Source organism: Rhamphochromis longiceps, linkage group LG23 (assembly GCF_057381845.1).
Source record: "Rhamphochromis longiceps isolate RC_006_pf linkage group LG23, R_longiceps_female_GT1.1, whole genome shotgun sequence".
In the NCBI taxonomy this organism is placed as follows: Eukaryota; Metazoa; Chordata; class Actinopteri; order Cichliformes; family Cichlidae; genus Rhamphochromis; species Rhamphochromis longiceps.
The window spans coordinates 21,680,232-21,699,114 of record NC_140578.1 but is presented as its reverse complement, the minus strand read 5'-3'; the positions used below and the strand labels follow the sequence as shown (position 1 = coordinate 21,699,114).

Here is an 18,883-nt window from a genome sequence, read left to right as displayed (position 1 = left end):
TGGGGTGGTGCGGGTCTTCTTAATCCCAAGGCGTTCACACATGGCAGCAAATACCTTGGACTCAAAGTTACGCCCCTGGTCACTGTGGAGGGTCTCTGCTGTCCCAAAGTGGCTGAACATCCCCTCCACTAATACATCAGCGACAGTCTCAGCCTCCTGATCTGGGATGGCGTATGCTTCCGGCCACTTGGTAAAATAGTCCATGGCCACAAGAACATAGCGGTTTCCTCTGTCTGTGCGAGGAAATGGGCCCATGACGTCCACAGCTACTCGCTCCATTGGAGCTCCTGCTGGTTGCTGCTGAAGCTGAGCCCGGGACTGGTCTTGTGGCCCTTTGTGTGAGGAACATGCATCACAGCTGCGGCAAAAGTCCTCCACATCCCTCCGCTGTTGACCCCAGTAATAGCCCTGGCGGAGGCGGCGAAGAGTCTTGGAGACCCCAAAGTGGCCAGAGCCAGTGCTCCCATGGCAGGCTCCCAGCACAGCTGACCTCAGCGACCTTGGCACCACAACCTGCCACCTCTCCTCCCCCGTGGCAGGATCCTTCCAGGCACGCTCCAACACCCCCTCCTTCAGCCTGAGAGCTGCAAACTTGGCCCACAGCCCCCTGGTACAGATGGAAAACCCAGTGACCTCATCCCAAAGGGGTTGCTCCCCCTTCTCCAGCCACTGCAGGACCGGCAGCAGGTCTGTGTCTTGTTCCTGCCGTGCCCTCCACTCCGCTGCATCCACCACCAGAAGAACCCTGCAGGCGAGCTGTGCTGCTCCGTCTATTGTCGTGAGTTCCCGCTCTATTTCCTCTCGCTTCTCACAGTAACGGCAGCCAGCTGCAGCACATGGGCGGCGAGAGAGGGCGTCTGCGTTAGAATGGTGCGTCCCTGCTCTGTGCTCCACGGTGAAATTGAAGGCTTGGAGCTCCTCCAGCCAGCGAGCCACCTGTCCCTCTGGCTCCCTGAAAGACATCAGCCACTGAAGGGCAGCATGATCAGTTCTGACAACAAATGCTGTGCCGCACAGGTAGTATTTAAAGTGTCTCACCCCCGCCACCACAGCCAACAGCTCTCGTCGTGTGACACAGTAGCGCCGCTCGCTCCTGTTCAGGACCCGGCTGAAGTACGCCACCACCTTCTCCCCTTCCGGTCCAACCTGCGACAACACCGCTCCCAGCCCCACATTACTTGCGTCAGTGTCCAGGACAAAAGGCAGGGCGGGGTCAGGGGGGGCAAGGACTGGGGACTCTGTCAGCGATCTGCGGAGGGTGTCGAACGCCTGCTGACAGTCCTGGGTCCAGATGAAGTCACGGTCCTTCTGCAGCAGGTGGAAGAGTGGTGCGGCTATGGAGGAAAAGCCCTTCACAAACCTCCTGTAATAAGACGCCAGTCCTAGGAAGCTTTTGAGCTGTTTCTGGTCTGCTGGTGTGGGCCACTCGGTAATGGTGTGAATTTTTTCCTCCAAAGTGCTGATGCCCTCACGACCCAGCTTGTGGCCCAGAAACTCCACCTCCCTCCTCATGAAGTGGCACTTGTCGGGATGCAGCTTCAGGCCTGCAGCTGCCACCCTCTCCAACACTTGTCTCAGGGCATCCAGGGCAGCATCAAAGGAGCTCCCGTGCACTAGAAGATCATCCAGGTAAACCAGACACCGTTGCCGTGGGACGCCAGCCAGCACACTGTCCACGAGCCTCTCGAAAGTCGCAGGAGCGTTGCAAAGGCCAAAACTCAGGACTTTGAACTGCCATAGTCCCCTGTTAGTGCAGAAGGCTGTCTTCGGTCTGGATTCCGGGGACAGTGGCACCTGCCAGTAGCCACTCCGCAGGTCCAGGGTGGAAAACCAGGAGGACCCGGCTACTAAGTCGAGGGACTCATCAATCCTGGGAAGGGGGTAAGAGTCTTTCTTCGTCACTTTGTTGAGTGGTCTGTAGTCCACACAGAAACGCATCCTAGGACTTTTTTTCTTAGGCACCATCACCACCGCGGAGGCCCACGGGCTATCAGATGGTTCTATGATGCCCGCCTTCATCATTTCACACAGCTCCCTGTCTGCAGCCTCCTGATGAGCCAGGGGCAGGCGGCGGGGGCGCACTTTAATAGGCTGGGCTCTACCAAGTGTGTCAAGCCAACATCACTTTCTTTCAGGGCAAAAATGTCACTAAACTCTTTTAGTACCTGCCATAGACTCTCTTGCTGCTGTGGAGTCAGCCCCTCACAGTTCTTTGACCAGATACTCCTCACTGCTGAGAGCCTCTCCTCCTCCTCCTCCTCCGCTCGCTGTTCTGCTGGCGGGTCTGCAGGGGTCTCTGCGGTGGAGGTGGACGCCGCGGCAGATGCTGTGCAGACCGGGGGAGGAATAAGCGGCACCTTCTTCCCATCAGGGAGTACGAGGAGGCCTTTGCCTAAGTCCAGTACACCACCAATGGCTCGTAAAAAATCCAGCCCAAGGATGCAGGCGTCCTGCACGTCAGCCACCCAGGCAGCATAAGACACACCGAGGTCCCCCACCTTGAACTGGAACACTCCCTTCCCTCTCATTGGGGCCAGATCACCGGTCACAGTCTTAAGTTGCACGTTAGTCGGTTGTACAGCAGCTCCGGTTGGGACAATATCGGGTCGGACCAGCGTTGCATTGGATCCCGTGTCCAGCAGGGCCGTACAGGACACCCCCGCAATCGTCACTGAAACATGGCAAAAGCCGCCAACCTGGGTCCAGCCCACAGTGATGGCCGCACCGGGTGGAGGTGGCGGTGGTGTGGGGATGTCGTTCTCCCAGGCCCGTGTACTCCCGCCTACACGGGCCCGTGGGCGTTTCCCTGAACCGCTGCAAGCTTGGGGCACTGCCTGATGAGGTGTCCGACTTGTCCACATCCCCAGCAGCTCTGAAGTGCTCCGACCAGAGCATTATAATCTCCCCTCTGCTCCTCGGTCAGCAGCAGCAGGCATGCAGCTGCATCCTCACACAGGCACAAAGCCAATTGGAGAGCTTTATGTTCCTCAGACCAGCCAGCTGCAACAGCTAACAGCTCGAACTGTGCGATAAACACTTCCCATGGCGTCTTGCCGCTGAACTTAGGCGTTTTTATATTCGCTGCAGCTTGCTGGGCGCCGCCATGTTTGTTTACATCACGTGACGGCGCGCCAAGCGAGGTCGACTCCTTCCCGCCGGAATCGCGGCCGCTGTGCGAACAGTTCCCGAGCCTAGTCAAACCTGGAGAAAATCCAGCCTCGGCAGACAGCCGCAGTGCCGTTTCCCTCACTCCATGGGCGGGCGAGCGCGGACGAACCTCCCTCTCCTCCGTCTCCTTCTTAATCCTGCCTGGCAACATCCTCGTCACGTAACGGCAAGCGTCGCCGGCAACAGGGTCTCGGGCGTTCTGGGGTTCTTTTTTCTTTCTTCACTTCTGACACCAATGTAACGTTCACAAGAACCAGACGGTTGGGGTCTCAGTTTGTCCGTTTATTCGGCACATAAGCCAGCGGGTTGTTAACTCAGGGGGAAGCGCTCTCGAACTACACCTCTCTTCAGCCTGGCACACACACAGAACAACCAGGTCCCCCCACCCCTTCCTGTACACCACCCTCACTACTTCCTGCAGCCCAACCAAACATGAATCTTAAAGGAACAACAACAGTGTGCAGAGAAAACCAACATGTCACTGTCCAGTAACACTTAACCATCGTTACAATATGTACAATATATAATAGTATATGCATTTCTGAATGTGTATACTAAATATTTTTCTACGTGTGTGTGTGTGTGTGTGTGTACACATATTTTACAAATTAAATAGAGTAAACAATAAATAAATATATAAAAATATACAGAGTTGAGACATGTGCAAAACAGTGGCATTACTGTACAGTATGGAGTGCATAATGTTGAAGTTCCAGTAGTGAAGGTGAGGTGTCTATGACGTGTTCAGCAGTCTGATGGCCTGGTGGAAGAAGCTGTCTCTCAGTCTGCTGGTACGGGACCGGATGCTGCAGAACCTCCTTCCTGATGGAAGTAGTCTGAACAGTTTATGGCTGGGGTGACTGGAGTCCTTGATGATCCTCCCCGCTTTCCTCAGGCACCGCTTCCTGTAGATGTCTTGGAGGGAGGGAAGCTCACCTCCAATTATCCGTTCAGAGCACCGCACTACTCTCTGGAGAGCTTTGCAGTTGTAGGCAGTTGTAACTATAATATTGGCCATATTATATTTACATTACCAAAATGATATTACCTTAGTCTCATGAACAAAATTAGCTAATTGTTATTTACTAGCTAATCTTAAAATGACCGTTCAGTACAGAAATGAAGGCCAAAAATCATGTTTTACAGTCCTGTGGTCTCAGCCTCAGATACTTATCAAATCAAGAAACAAACAAACAAATGAACAAAATATCTTCTCCTTCATTTCTGTCAAACAAAGTTGCATGACACGTTTCCAGCGGTTAGTATCAATGGTTACTAGGCAACCTGGGCAGCACGACGGAACCTAGACCGTCCCATACAGCCCATGAGTTTGCAACAAACTTGCCGTTTATTTTGCAAATCGAGCTCAATACTGCCCCTAGCGTCCTGGAGCACTTCCGTTGTGTTTTGGTTTTTGCATATGTTTTGAATTTTGTAAGTGTTATAGAGTTTGTAAGTGTTTTGGAGTTTGTACATGCTTTGTCTATAGGGGCCACCGTAGTTTTTTACTACTTGCTACTTGCTTTACTACTTGCTCATGTAAGTTTGAGACTAGGGTTGCCAACCGTCCCTTAAAATACGGAATCGTCCCGTATTTCGAAACAAAAGTACACGTCCTGTATTGAGCTAATAAGGGACGCACTTTGTCCCGTAATACAGTGAGAACCAAAAGTAGTCTATAAATGTTTATGGAATTAACGCCTTGTTTGAAAACATAATTCCCAGCCCCTCTCCTGCTTTGTGACCAATGAGCTGACAGCACACTTATGACAATTCGAGTATGACAATTCAGATTACCGCTCATCTCATTGGTCGAGGAAAGGTCGCTTTCGGAGAAAATACCGGAAGACAACAGGTGACCACAACAAGAAGCATGGCCAACAGGGAAACAAACGCCGACACTGCGGTGCAAGTCTCGGACGACAGTACACCTAAAGCTGGGCAGACACTGTGTGATTTTTTCAGTCACGTTATTCAGCTCCTGCTCAAACTGCACGATTGACTCACAGGGGTTAGAAGTTCATAGGTCACGATGTACTCTCACACTGTACCGCCCGATGCTCTGATGCGACCTGAGTGCTCACACTGTGCCGCTGTTGTGCCAAAGTAGTTACCCCCGCCATAAAATGAAGGTTATAACAGAAAATCTGTCGCTCTCTCTCTCTGTCTTTCACTCACACAGACACACCACCACCATCAACTTTGCTAAATTGCTAATGAAAAACATTGATCAGGCAGCTGTGATTAAGCAGCAGTGTAAATCCAACTATTTTCACGGTTGTTGTGGTCGTGATAATTTTGTGAGGCCACATCGAAAAGGCTCGGATGAGCTTTCCAAAGTTCTACAAGTTGTGCCTCCATCGCTTGTGTCCAGATCACACGCTGCACTGCCGTGCTGCTCCGTCTTTTTCACCGACGTTTACGTGTTTGCGCGCGAGCAGCTGCGGTGACACCCTCACGAGCGATTGATGATCGGGAACTGGTCGTGAGGTGTTAATCACTTCTCGTTACCCAACGTATACTACATGACGCACGATGAAGGCCAAAATCGGTCCGATCACTCAAAAATCGGCTCAAAATGGGCCTAAAACCGCACAGTGTAAGCCCAGCATTAGAGCAGCAATGTTTGTTTCCCTCAGAGAAAGGGAAGAATGGGAAAAGGAAAACACCTGGCTGGAAAAAGTTAATATGGGCATGTGCAGTGAATATCAGCGCTATGTGGCCAGAAGTGTGATAATATAATTTATTTTGTGTAATAAACAACTGCAAGGATAGATGATTACAACAAATAGATGACTAATACATAAAAGTAATACATAGGTGAATAATGATGATGAGTTATGATGCGTAATCATGGGAACAAGTGGGTTTACAAACAGGAGCAGCTGATTAGCATTAGAAAAGCTGAAATAATACCTCAACTGAAGCCAATTGTACTAAATGCACTAAATAGAATAGAATAGAATTCAACTTTATTGTCATTGCACATGCACAGGTACAGGGCAACGAAATGCAGTTTGCATCCATCCAGAAGTGCTTTAGTGATATAGATATATTACAATATATATTAGTAATAATATAGATATGTGAGTATATTACAGAAATGGGTCTATTATGGTATGTTATAATGTACACGGTATGAAGTATGTTGTGAATATTCTATAACTATAAGTATGTACAGGCTATGAACAGGATATAAATATGAAAAACTATACAGAATATGAAATAAATAACTTTACAGAAATCTGAGATATACAGCTATACAGAAATGGGAACTATGCAAGTTGTAAACAGTTGTAGGATTAAAGATTATCGAATGTACAGAATGATTATTTACACAGAGCTATACAGTAGTGCAGTTAAGATAAGTGAGGGTGTAGATAGTTTCTACAGAGGCTATATAAAGTGCTAGTGGTTGTGAGTGGTGGTTCAGTCCATGTTATTATTGTGTGTTTGAGGGTACAGTTGTCCATTGTGGGTGTGTGTAAGTTCAGTCCATGAGTTTAACGTGGGTCAGATGTCAGGAGGCAGAGTTCAGGAGTCTGACAGCTGTGGGGAAGAAGCTGTTCCGGTACCTGGTGGTCTTAGTCCGGAGGCTCCTGTGGCGCCTCCCAGAGGGCAGGAGGGTGAAGAGTCCATGTGATGGGTGACTGGGGTCTTTGATGATTTTCCCAGCCCTTTTCAGACACCGCTTCCTGTAGATGTCTTTTATGGCAGGAAGTGGTGCTCCGGCGATGCGCTGGGCAGTTTTCACGACCCTCTGCAACGCCTTCCGGTCCGAGGCAGAGCAGTTCCCGTACCAGACTGTTATACAGTTGGTCAGGATGCTCTCGATGGTGCAGCGATAGAGGTTCACCAGGATGTCTGAGGACAGGTGGTTCTTCCTCAGAGTCCTCAAGAAGAAGAGGCGCTGGTGAGCCTTCTTGACCAGCTTGGCACTGTTACAAGAATATTTTTCTTTCTATTGTTTTCTATTATTTTAAGTTAAGCAGGACAGAGTTCTTTTAAAGAAAGATTTACTTATATTCTCAAAAGTTAAGCATGACAGGCTTCTGTTTAAAAAAGAGACCTGTTTTACTGTGTTAATGTTGTCATTTTGAGCTAAAAATAAATAGCTAAATGATCATTTGTTTCACATGTGTTGATATCACAAAGAATAGAATATGCATCTACTTAAATCAACTTCAAGTCAAATGGTTAAAAAAATAATTTCACACACAAAAAAAGAGCTAGAAAATTCACCACACTGGGAAGGGTGAAGACAACTGGGTCGCCCGGTCCTGGCCACGAGGTGTCCCTTATTTATTTTTCAGGGAGTTGGCAACCCTATTTGAGACCCCTGCTATAAATAATGAGACACATGAAATGGCTCTGTTTCTTTAAGAGTCACGTGTGTTCCTTCGTAGCCTAGGAGAAGTTTTGTTTACTTCCGGGTTGTTCGAGTCGAAAATAACAGAAGGGTACCAACACGCCCACAGGCGCGGATCAAAGCGGATTAAAGTACCGCAGAGATGGCAGGCGAAGCTGAAGATGACATTCCGGGTAAATATCAGTCATTGTCGCCTCTTCTGGCTCTCAGAGAACCGTTTGTATTGTAAAATATTCTTTAACTGTAATGTTCACCTTCGGCTAGCTTCAGGCTAACGGAAAGTTAACCTCATGATATTGCATTTCTCCTCCCGTTATTCTGTTTTACTCTACACGAGTGCTTTAGCTATTAAGGTCAAATAGTTTTTATGAATTTTTTCCTCATCATTCCTCACTTTGAATCACTTTGATAGTGATTAATTATCAAGTATCTTTTTTCCCCTGTCCTGATATTTTCATATTTTATTGTCGATGCCAATGTTCAACTCTACCACATGTCAAAGGTGTTTTTTTTTTGTAGTCAGTTGCATTTACGCTCAAACAGTAAAAGGAGAGGTAAAAATAAAAACGGTCTTACTATGGTAAATGGTAAATGGCCTGCATTTGTATAGCGCTTTTCTAGTCCCTAAGGACCCCAAAGCGCTTCATACTACATTCAGTCATTCACCCATTCACACACACATTCACACACTGGCGATGGCAAGCTACATTGTAGCCACAGCTGCCCTGGGGCGCACTGACATAGATTGTTTTAATTTCATGAAAGTGCTTCTTATGCATATCCGTGTCTATAATAACACTAAAGCAATAAAGCAATAGCAAACAATGCATAATTTTTTATATTTTGATACAAAATACATTTTGTTTTCTCCCCCCTTTTTGTATTATTGTGTTTCTTTTACTCTGTTTTCTTTGATGAAGGAATAAAGTAAGTAAGTAATAAATGACCCCATCCAAAGAACATTTTTACAAAATCTGTAACCCTTTAAAAACGTTTATGTCATTTTTTTTCAGTAACAAATAATGCCAAGTATTCAGATCTGCAGCACTCAAATTTGAACGTTTTCCTCCTCTTCTTTTTTATGCAGACTAGATCTTTTCCAAGTGGAAAAATATGTTATTCCTGAATACATATTTTGGCGTAGACTTCTTGTTTGAGAAGACAAGACATTTGAAGACTTCACATTGTGTTAACTTGACTCTTTGGCTAATTTTTAATTAATGTGAAAAAAATGTAACCAAAATGATGCTAGTTAAATGGTAAAAACTACTAAATAAACATTTTGAGTTAGTTTAGTGTCTTAGTTTTGGTTTATTTGTTGGGATTATGCAAAACTTTAAAATATCCAAGATGCAAGCAACAAGTATGCACATAGCCATAAACCACGTAAACAAAAATATATACTGTAAGTTACTATGAGAAGAGAACTGAAATGAGAAGATTGTCTCAAAATGTTAGCTTAATAACTTGAAATTTCGAGTCAGGTATGAAAAACACAATTTTGAGTCATTAATTAAAAATTTTCAAATACTAACCTCAAAATTTGAATTATGCATAGCAAAAGCAGTTTCTGTTTTTTAGTGGAGGACACAAGCCTCTATAGACTGTCCACACGTGGACACGTGTGGACATGTTCAGGATCTGAAAATTGAAGTCAAGACGTAGAGTGCATCAAACCTCCTTTCTTTTTAATGGCCATCTAGGCGGTAATGCTTGTAGTTATAAATCAAAGCTTCCTTATAAAGGAGTCTATGAGAAAATGAACCTGCTCCTCCCTTGATTTCTTACCTCAGTAAACACTTTTCTGATGAATTCTCTGAGCTCCAATGCTTACTTAATTTGGTAAATTATGGTCATTATCAGAATCAGAAAGGAGGATGAAGCAAGTTAGGACCTTAATTTTGACTGACAAGTTGAAATCATATGAGCACGCTGTGTCCTTTGGTGTCACAGTCAGATCGTTCCACAGCAAATTACGTCTGGATGGAAAAAAAAAATTACTCAGCTTGAGGTTTCACTAACACTAGACTGACATCAAGGTGGCTCCATCCATCCATCTTTTATATAAAGGGCTGAAACATCACATTTGGTGTGGTTAAACTTGAAAATTAATCCAAGTTGGTGATTGGTTTTTTTGGTCTCTTCTTACAGAATCGGGGGCAGTTTTCACTTTTGGAAAGAGCAAGTTCGCTGACAACATTCCAAGTAAATTTTGGCTTAAAAATGACATCCCACTCAGAATAGCGTGCGGCGATGAGCACACCGCCTTAATAACAGGTGAGAGCCCCTCCTATGTTCCAGGTAATACTCATTTACGTGTTTGTACACTGCTGACAAACGTGAAAGCTGGAAATACTGTTTTGATTTAGTTTCACTTGCGCTGTCCTCTTAAAATATGTCTGCTCTAACATATCAGAACTGATATGTTTTCTCGGTTTTGTTTAGATGTACAAAAATTAGATTTATTAAAAAAAAAAAAAAGATAAATACATTAACCTCCATTTTAAGATTTGGATTATTTTTTAATGTTGTGCTTTACAATATTAACCTACTGTCATTTTTAAAATACAAAATTATTTTTACTCTTTACTTTTGTTTGTATCTACATGTTTACAAAAAATATATATTGTATCAGTCAAGTAAGTCAAAATTTCAATACATTTCTTCAATTTAAATTTTAGTTTAATTTCATGGTTATCTTTTGGAGGGGATTTTTACAATTACGTACAATTACTTAATTTGAGGAAAAGCTTTCTTTATTATCCAAATTAGATTTTCAGCTTTTTTCTCTTATCTTTTTTTATTATTTTGTTTTGTGACTGTAACTGAATCCAGCCCCGTGTCACTTTAAAATGAATCCTGCTGAAACATCACAGAGTCCCTTTCAGGAGATTTTCTCTGTGTCTTCACAGAAAATGGGAAGCTCTTCCTGTTTGGTAGCAACAACTGGGGCCAGCTCGGCCTTGGCTCCAAAGTGACTGTCAACAAACCCACCTGTGTCAAAGGTTGGTCTTTATGGCACCTTCTCACTGTTTCAGTTCTAAAAAAAAAGTTATAGAGGATGAGTAGTGCCACTGAAAGCTGCTTTCAGCCAGTTTAAACAGGCAGTGAGGAGGGAGTCCCTGAAGAGGAGGAGACAAAGCCTTCAAATAAAGTGTGACTTTGTTGTAAATATAATCTCAGTCTAGAGGGCTAATAATCTGCTTAAATCTGGAGGGACATTAGCTGAGAAACAGTAAGTGCCACTCCTCAGATACAGAGAAAAGGATGTGTCCTGTATGAGGTTTGTTTAAGTGTGAATTTAATCTGAAAATTACTTTAAAAAGAAAGGATCATTCTTACTGGAAATAGTTGTTCAATACAGAAAATCTAAATGTAATAAATAATCCTAGAAATTAAACTCAAGTCTGATTAATTCTATTTTCTGGTGATTTTAGTTTTTTGGTCATTAGTAGATGGAGGGAGCTGGGCCTCAAAATTTATGCAATGTCTATGTTGGAAAAGTTCTATATAATATTAAAAATGACCACAAGTCTTTAATAAATTTTATAACAGTTTGGAATTATTGTATTTTGCATTGAATTGTACTGAGAACACTTTGTTTTTCTTCATGAATCTTTTCTAAAGTTATCAAAAGATGATGAGGTAAGCTGCGCTCTCCAGATTACCGTTCCCATAGTTTTAAATTTCTTTGTGATGTTTCAGCCCTGAAGTCTGAGAAAGTTCAACTGGTGGCTTGCGGGAGAAACCACACGCTTATCTGCACAGGTCAGTGTTTAGTGTTCACAGCTGTTTTCTTTCAAGTGCTGATGAATATTAAACACGCTTGTGTTGATGTGTGTCTGTAGCCCAAGGGAAGGTGTATGCCTCAGGTGGGAACAGCGAGGGTCAGCTGGGGCTTGGAGACTGTGATGAGAGGACTTCCTTCAAGAGACTTGATTTTTTTGATTCACAAGGACCAATCAAGATGCTTGCTGCGGGTTCGAACACCTCAGCAGCTCTCACCGGTAAGATCCACACAACACTGTAATTCAGCTGTTAGCTCTGATCACAGCTAATCAGAGCTTAACTGCCAGTAAACATTAAGGGAAGTCATATAATAAATGTAAATTAAATGTTAGTTAATTTTCATTTTAAGGTTTTTGATCATTTTTGATGTATATTTCATAATTGTGCCTACATCTACACTAAGATATGCAGTTTTTGTATTGTTTTATTCATTGTATATGTATTTTATCTTACTTTATTTAATTGTAAATTATATTTTTGCTATTTTTTGTTAGTGTAATGAGATTAAAAACATTAAAATTTTTAATGTATGTTTTTTTTACCTTGGAATTTAATTATATAAATATATATTGAAGATTAAATGAAATTAAAATTAAATATATACATATATCATACATATTGTACTACTGGATGTTCGATTTTATTTTTTAGACTTTGCTCATGAATTAGATTTAAAGTAAAAAAAAATCTAAAAACATTATTGATTTAAAATTATTTTTTTAAACATTCATGTTTTTATATTTTTTGTATTTTGTTTAAATTTGTATTTCATCTGTATATTCTGTATTTTCTGCAGCATCTAAAAAAAAAAAAAAAAAGATAATTTCATGAAATTCATTTGTAATTAAATTATAGTTATTCTGTTATCAAATGAAAAATTTGGTTAACAAAATTGAAGTAAAAAGATTCCTTATGTTTTAGAAAATGTTGCAAGTTTAAAACTGAAGTGTAGAAGAGAGAACAAAGTGTCGTTAACAGATAAATGTGTTCCCAAAATAAACGTAATCTCTTTATTTATTTCTTTTCCAGCGAGTGGTAAACTCTTTATGTGGGGTGATAACACAGAGGGTCAGATTGGTTTGGGTAAGGAGAGTCAGGTGTCATCACCCCAGGAAGTCAGTGTAGGCCTACCAATCAGCTGGGTCTCCTGCGGGTACTACCATTCAGCTTTAGTGACAGGTGAGTAGAGATAGGTCCCAAATAACCATTCATCACTTTGCAGTGAGCCTGCAAATCGCACATGGTTACAGATAGCATAAGGAACATGGGTGACAGTGGCTAAAATATAAAAGAATAATTCTCACACGTGTGTATTTATACTAATGTAAAAATCAGAACAATAAAAGTTTTTTTTTAATGCAAGTTAATTGGCAAAAGTATCTTATTTCCATAGATTTTCATTCACCATATTATTTTATAATTTAAAAAATCAAAACTCCATTGTTCATTTAAATTTAGGTGTTTTGATTTTTGCATATAAATATTATTATAGAATTTAACATATTTTAAAATCAAGTGACACTTTTTTAAAAAGTTTTTTTAAGTTTAACCAGAATTTTGTTTCCCCTATTCGTTCTGGACCTAAAACCAGTGGATAGCTCTGAGTATTTCCTATTTTTGTTTTCCAAGTGGATGGCGCTCTGTACACATTTGGCGAGCGGGACAGCGGAAAACTGGGTTTGGGCACCCACCAGCTTCCAGGGCACCGAGTGCCTCAGCTGGTGAAGAGCATCAAGGAGCCAGTGACGCAGGTGGCCTGTGGGGGTGGACATACAGTGGCACTCGCAGGTAAATGTCTGATGACAGCAAATAAGACATGTTATTTATTTATTTCCTTTAAATAACTAACTGAGAATAATATTCTCAGTTGGTTTCCCCCTTCCTTCAATCTTACTAAAAAGTTACAGAATGCTCTCAAACAGGGGAATAAAATACTGCAGCATGCTGCAAACGCCTCTGATTGTGTTGGTTTCTTTCAGAGGGAAGTGTGTACACGTTCGGCCTCGGTCAGTTTGGACAGCTCGGCCATGGGACATTCATCTTTGAGTCCCGGGTGCCGCGTTTGGTTGAGCACTTCAAGAAGGGACGAGCCTGTCAGGTGGCCTGTGGAGAAAACCACACCGCTGTCATTACAGGTAAATCTCAGCTCGGTTCATTAATGCCGAGCTTCTCATTGACAACAGAGTTGAACAGAAGAGGTTCTTCACGGATCTGATGTCAGAAATTTTAATCTTTTTTTTTTTTTTTAGAAGACGGGTTGCTATACACGTTTGGAGATGGCAGACATGGAAAACTTGGTCTGGGGGAAGAAAACTTCACTAACCAGTTTAAACCAACGCTGTGCCTGCGATTCCTGAAGTATAATGTTCAGGGAGTAAGTGTTTCATACAGACAGGTTTACATTTGTTCATGCAGTAGAACTTAAAATAATGTATAGGAATTATTTAATTAGGCTTGGAGATACTTCATAAGTTTAAAGACAATGTAATTTTATTGTCGCATTTCTTATATCTTTTTAATTTTTTGTCTTCACTTTTTACATTAAAAAAAAATTATGTTCGTTTTTCAATTTTTATTCATAATTGCATATATAACATAAAATATATAAAATTTTAAATGAGTTTTACCTTTTAAAATTTTTTTATTTTTTTGTAAAGCACTTTGAGTGCTCAGAGTAGAAAGTGCAATATAATAACCATTCCATTTGTCTTTTTTTTTTTTACCTTTTATACTCTTTAAATACATAATTTAAAAAATTATGTATATTTGTGTCAGTTTTGTGTCAATTTTTAAAATGTGTTATTATTTTTTTAATTACAAAAATCCTAAATACATACATATATAAAAATATAAAATTCATTTTATATTTTAAAAACATTTATTTATTTATAATCATATATATTTTCTATTTTTGTGCATTTCTGGGTGACTTTCATGCATGCAAATACTTTAATTTGGTTGCTGACGTGTCCAGGCGATGTGCGGCGGATGTCACATGGTGGTGCTGGCTCGGCCGAGGGCCCGGGGAACCGGTGAGGTCACGCTGGAGGATGACGATGTGACGGAAAATTTCCTGGAGAAACCATACGTGGAACTGCTGGGTAACACAGTTGACTCATCTACGCTGCAGAGGAGCCTCTCAGCCCGGGTTCGCAGGAGGGAGAGGGTGGGTATGAGGACAATGAACGTGACACTTTTTATAGTTTATCTGCAGATAACAGTTCGTTTCTAAAGAAGTTCATGGGTTAATATCGCTCATTGGCTAAACCCTCTGATTCAGGAGCGATCTCCAGACCAGTTTGGCACCATGTTCCGCACGCTGCCTGCCATGACACCAGGTAACCTCCTCCCGCCACTGACAGCCTCCAGCCAGACCATACCACCACGACTGGCTCCGCCTGAGGTGATCCACGGAAAGGTGCTCAATGGCACTTACCAGCACAGGAACGAGGAGTCGACCCACCAGGGTACCTACTTCATCTGCACCGCCATTGCCTCATCCTCTTTCTGTTACATCAAAGTTTTGGACAATATTATTTGCATTTTTGTTAGACTTTGGGGAGGTTGTTGTCTTTTTTTTTGTCTCCTTGAGTCACATCTCTGATAAATCCTATCCCTTTGGCTTCCTCAAGATCCCTTATTCATTTTTATGAAAACAGACACCTGTACGGTATATGTTTCTAAGACCTAGAAGCACTAAGATGAAGTTGGGAAAAATGAGAATGTGAGCTCTGTATTTTTGACATTTGACAATTGGTGTTCATGTTGTTCATGCCCTTTCCCTGAAAGTTAAATGAGTTTCTCTTGATCTCAGGGTTTTCTGCAGATTTGAAATCTGTAAATAAAGAGGTCAGATTCTCAAAATCTTGATTTTTTTTTAAAAACATCTTACGTATTTGTTCATCTTTGTCACTATGTGATATTACCTGTATCTGGAAAGCTGCTGCTGAAGATAATGCTGTCCTGTTTTCAGAGCTGGCAGGTGGGGAGACAGACAGTGTTGTGGAAAGTCTGACAGACACTGACAGCGTGAGAGGTCTTGGAGAAACCAGAGACTTCCTCAACATGGTAAGAGATCAATGACATCATCTTAAATGTTGCTCAGAAAAAAAGACAAATATAACATTTTGCTGCTGATTTCATCTCTGCTCCTTCCTGACAGACTCATGTGATGAAGATAGACCCCAGTGATAAAACCCTCACGCTGTCTCCAGTTCAAAAGGTAACTCAAACTCTTACTTTGTGTGCTATGTCCTTTGATGTTTCTGCATGTCTCTTCCTCTCTAATGCATGCCTCTTTTTTCCATCCTTTTCTTGCTTTCTTGCACCGAGGATAGAGGAAGGGTAAGAATGGTAAGGCTATAAAAGAACAGAGTCAAAGAAAGCAGAGAAAGCTCTCAAAGCAGAGCAGTTTCTCTTCCACTTCGCTGTCTTGTAAGAGTGAGGCTGCCTCTCCCCTCCGGGCGTTACCCACTGAACTCCTGAGGAGTCGTAGCACTCGTACTCAGGGCCCGCAGAGCCCCCAGAGACATCAGAAAAGCAACCAGAACAAGGTGAATCTGATCTTGGCTGTAGAGGAGTTGCAGGAGAGGCCCAGTAAAAACAAACCTACAAGCATCAGGGACATAAATAAGGCAGCATCCAAAGAGCAACAAATGCAAGTTCACAGTAAAAGCCAGGTGATAGGGGTTCACAGGAAGCTGGCAGCAGACTCAAAACAAAGTCCAGAAACTATGAAGAAAAGTTTAGATTTCAACTCTAAATCTGCTAAAGTTGAGAAAGTGAAGTCTAAGCCTGTGAGGGTTAAAAGCAAACCCACAGGAATCAGTTCACCAGGTAAACTCAGTCATACAGACTCAGCAAGCTTTCACCTGAGTGACACTTTGGATGAAGAGAGCATAGTGGGCTCTCAGCAGGTTTCTGAGGTGAAAAAAATCCCCAAATCTAAAGAGAAGAAAACAGATTTGTCTAAGAAAAACAAGAATGAAAAAAACATGAAAGAAGCTCAAATCAAAAAAGGGTCAGAGGTTCAGGAAAAGTCAACAGATCTCAGCCTGCTTGTTGGAGCTGCTTCGCTCGCTGCAGGAGCAGCTTTGATCCAAGCTGGAAGACGATTAAGCTCCACATCCCTTTCTGAGAACAGTTGTGCTGTACTTAAAGAGGGTGTGACTAAATCACTGAGTGAGGAATCTGAATCTTACGCTGCCAATTTTAGCCACAGATCTGCTGTCAGCATCAACATCATACCCGCACCTGAAAGTCCTGAAATGAGGACAATCTCAGATCAAAGTGAACAGCAGATGGACTCTGCCGCAATCAAAGAGGAAGAGGAGGATAATGACGAAGAGGGTGAAGAGGAAGAAGGGCAGACAGATGCAAAAGTAAGCGAGGAAGAGGAGGATGTTAGTCACATTATTAAGAAAGTGGCAGAGAACACTGAGGATGAAAAAGAGAGTGACACTCTTCACTCTGGAGAGAAGTCAGACAGCGATGTAGATGAGGAGGAGGATGAGAGCAATGTTGTGGTAGAAGATGAAGAAGAGGAGGAGGAAAAGAGTGGAGTAACAGAAAGTGAAAGCAAAACAGAGACTGAAGAGAAAGACAGAAACGGAGGTGATGTAGAAGAAGAGGAGTCGGAGGAAGAGGAAAGTGAGGAAGGGTCAAGTCACGAAACAGAGAGCAAACGTGGAGATACTGAAAGTGACTTGGAAGAAGGGGACGAGGAAGAAGAAGGGAGTTTGGAGAGTGAGGGTGAAGAAGATGAGGTTGAAAGTGAGTCTGTGAGGTCTTCAGAGAGAGAAGAAAGTGAGGAAGAGAGGGAGACCGAAGAAGGAGAAGATGAAAAAGAGGAGGAAGAAAAAAGTAGTGCTGAAGAAGTAGAAGAGAGTAGTGAAGAGGAAAACAGTGAAATTGAGGAAGAAGAGGAGGCGGAGGAACAAAGTGAGGAAAAGGAGGAAGAGACAGAGGATGAGGAGGAGGAAGAAGAAAAAGAAGAGGATGAACAAAGTGAGGAGAAGGAGGAAGAGACAGAGGATGAAGAGGAGGCAGAAGAAAAAGAAGAGGAAGAAAGTGAGGAAAAGGAGGAAGAGACAGAGGATGAGGAGGAGGAAGAAGAAGGAGAAGAGGAGGAAGAAAGTGAGGAAAAGGAGGCTGAAGCGGAAGATGAGGAGGACCAGAGTGAGGAAGAAGAAGACGAGGAAGAGAAGGAAGATGAAGAAGAAGAAGAGAAGGTTGTCAAAAAGAAAAGGTCTGCTGAAGTGAAAAGACAAAGTGCTAAATCAGCAACTAGAAGCAAACTAAGGTTAGGGGTCAAAGGTCAGGCGGCAGGTGAGTCAGAGGAGTTCTGGGATGATGTTTTACCTCAATACCTCAATCTGAAATAATAAGGGCCCTTATATCAATATTATTGAGTTATTGATTTATTGAATAACAGGAAATGGACACGATCAAAGTCTGAAAAGTAAAAAAAAAAAAAAATATTGTTATAAAAATGGCCATACTAGAAAAGCTTGATACAGGTCACATTACTTTTTCTGTATAAATAGTTAAAACTACATTGTATTCAGTTTTGTATGAGATTACTCAGTTAATTAATTAACATAACCAAAACAATGTCAGGAGAATAAATTGTATATTTTTATATAAAGTTTTGTCATCTGCAAAGAAAATCACTAAAATACATTTATGTAAGAGAAGGGAAGACAAAGTGGATTAGCCAGACAGTTAAGCCAGTTATATTTTTAAAATGTCCAGTAATAGATCTTTGTAGATGTATGAAACATTAGACATTTAAAGTCAATATCACATAGTTTACATTAGTGAATTAGCATGTAATATTGACCCTTTCGAAATGCACGACAAGCAGTGTGGATGTGACTGAACAATAGAAGGCAGGTAGCTTAAAAGATCAAGTATCCATGCTAATGCTGGTGAAATAAGGATTCAATGTCTTGGTTAAAATTGCCTTGCAGGCAGTACTTAAATGCAAAAGCACAACAGATGTGGATTTCACATAATTATTTTTGTTTTTCAGTATTTAATTTTTTATTGACCTTATTTTTTCCTAGTAAGATATTATTCTTTCTCTTTTTGCACCTGGAGACTATCTGAGCTTTCATGTTCTACACAAATTTCCATGTGTTTATCATCTATCTTTTGTGTTTGCCAAAACTACTTAAGTAGAATTTTCAGGTATCTGTACTTGAATCAAGTTGTTGTTTTTTTTTCAGATAACTTTTTATCTTTACTCCCTACATTTTTAAACAAATATCTGTACTTTCTATTCCTTACATTTTCAGAACGTCACTGTGCGCCTTCAAACATCAAACCGATTTGAGGCTAAACAATAACACATGAGAGGAAATCCAATTTGTAATCACCAGAGCATGCGCCATAGTGAGGGGTTTAAGTTCGGGCCTGTGGTTTATTTGGAGCAACACCAGGACGAGTGCAGGTGTCCATGAGTTGTGGTTGCATTATTTCTGCATCTAGGTAGTGCTATAAAGGAGGGGTAATTTCAAATGCAGCATTTCTACCAGTAAACATCAGCAAACACAA

General features: G+C 42.0%; 1 protein-coding gene across 3 annotated transcripts; it reads left to right on the top strand.

The window, feature by feature from the left end:
- Positions 1–7,586: 7,586 nt before the first annotated feature.
- rpgrb (retinitis pigmentosa GTPase regulator b) lies at positions 7,587–18,609 on the top strand. Of its 3 annotated transcripts, none has more exons than XM_085398409.1 (14): positions 7,587–7,710; positions 9,689–9,814; positions 10,450–10,542; positions 11,243–11,305; positions 11,386–11,544; positions 12,356–12,505; positions 12,956–13,114; positions 13,306–13,461; positions 13,579–13,700; positions 14,301–14,492; positions 14,607–14,793; positions 15,300–15,394; positions 15,489–15,548; positions 15,664–18,608. In XM_085398409.1, exons 1-14 carry the CDS (start codon positions 7,680–7,682, stop codon positions 17,707–17,709), a joined length of 3,639 nt encoding a protein of 1,212 aa, XP_085254535.1. In that variant the 5' UTR covers positions 7,587–7,679; the 3' UTR covers positions 17,710–18,608. The 3 variants fall into 3 exon arrangements, with proteins under 3 accessions (XP_085254535.1, XP_085254534.1, XP_085254536.1); XM_085398408.1 differs by having other exon boundaries at positions 13,576–13,700; positions 15,664–18,607; XM_085398410.1 differs by lacking the exon at positions 12,356–12,505 and having other exon boundaries at positions 13,576–13,700; positions 15,664–18,609.
- The last annotated feature ends 274 nt before the right edge of the window (positions 18,610–18,883 follow it).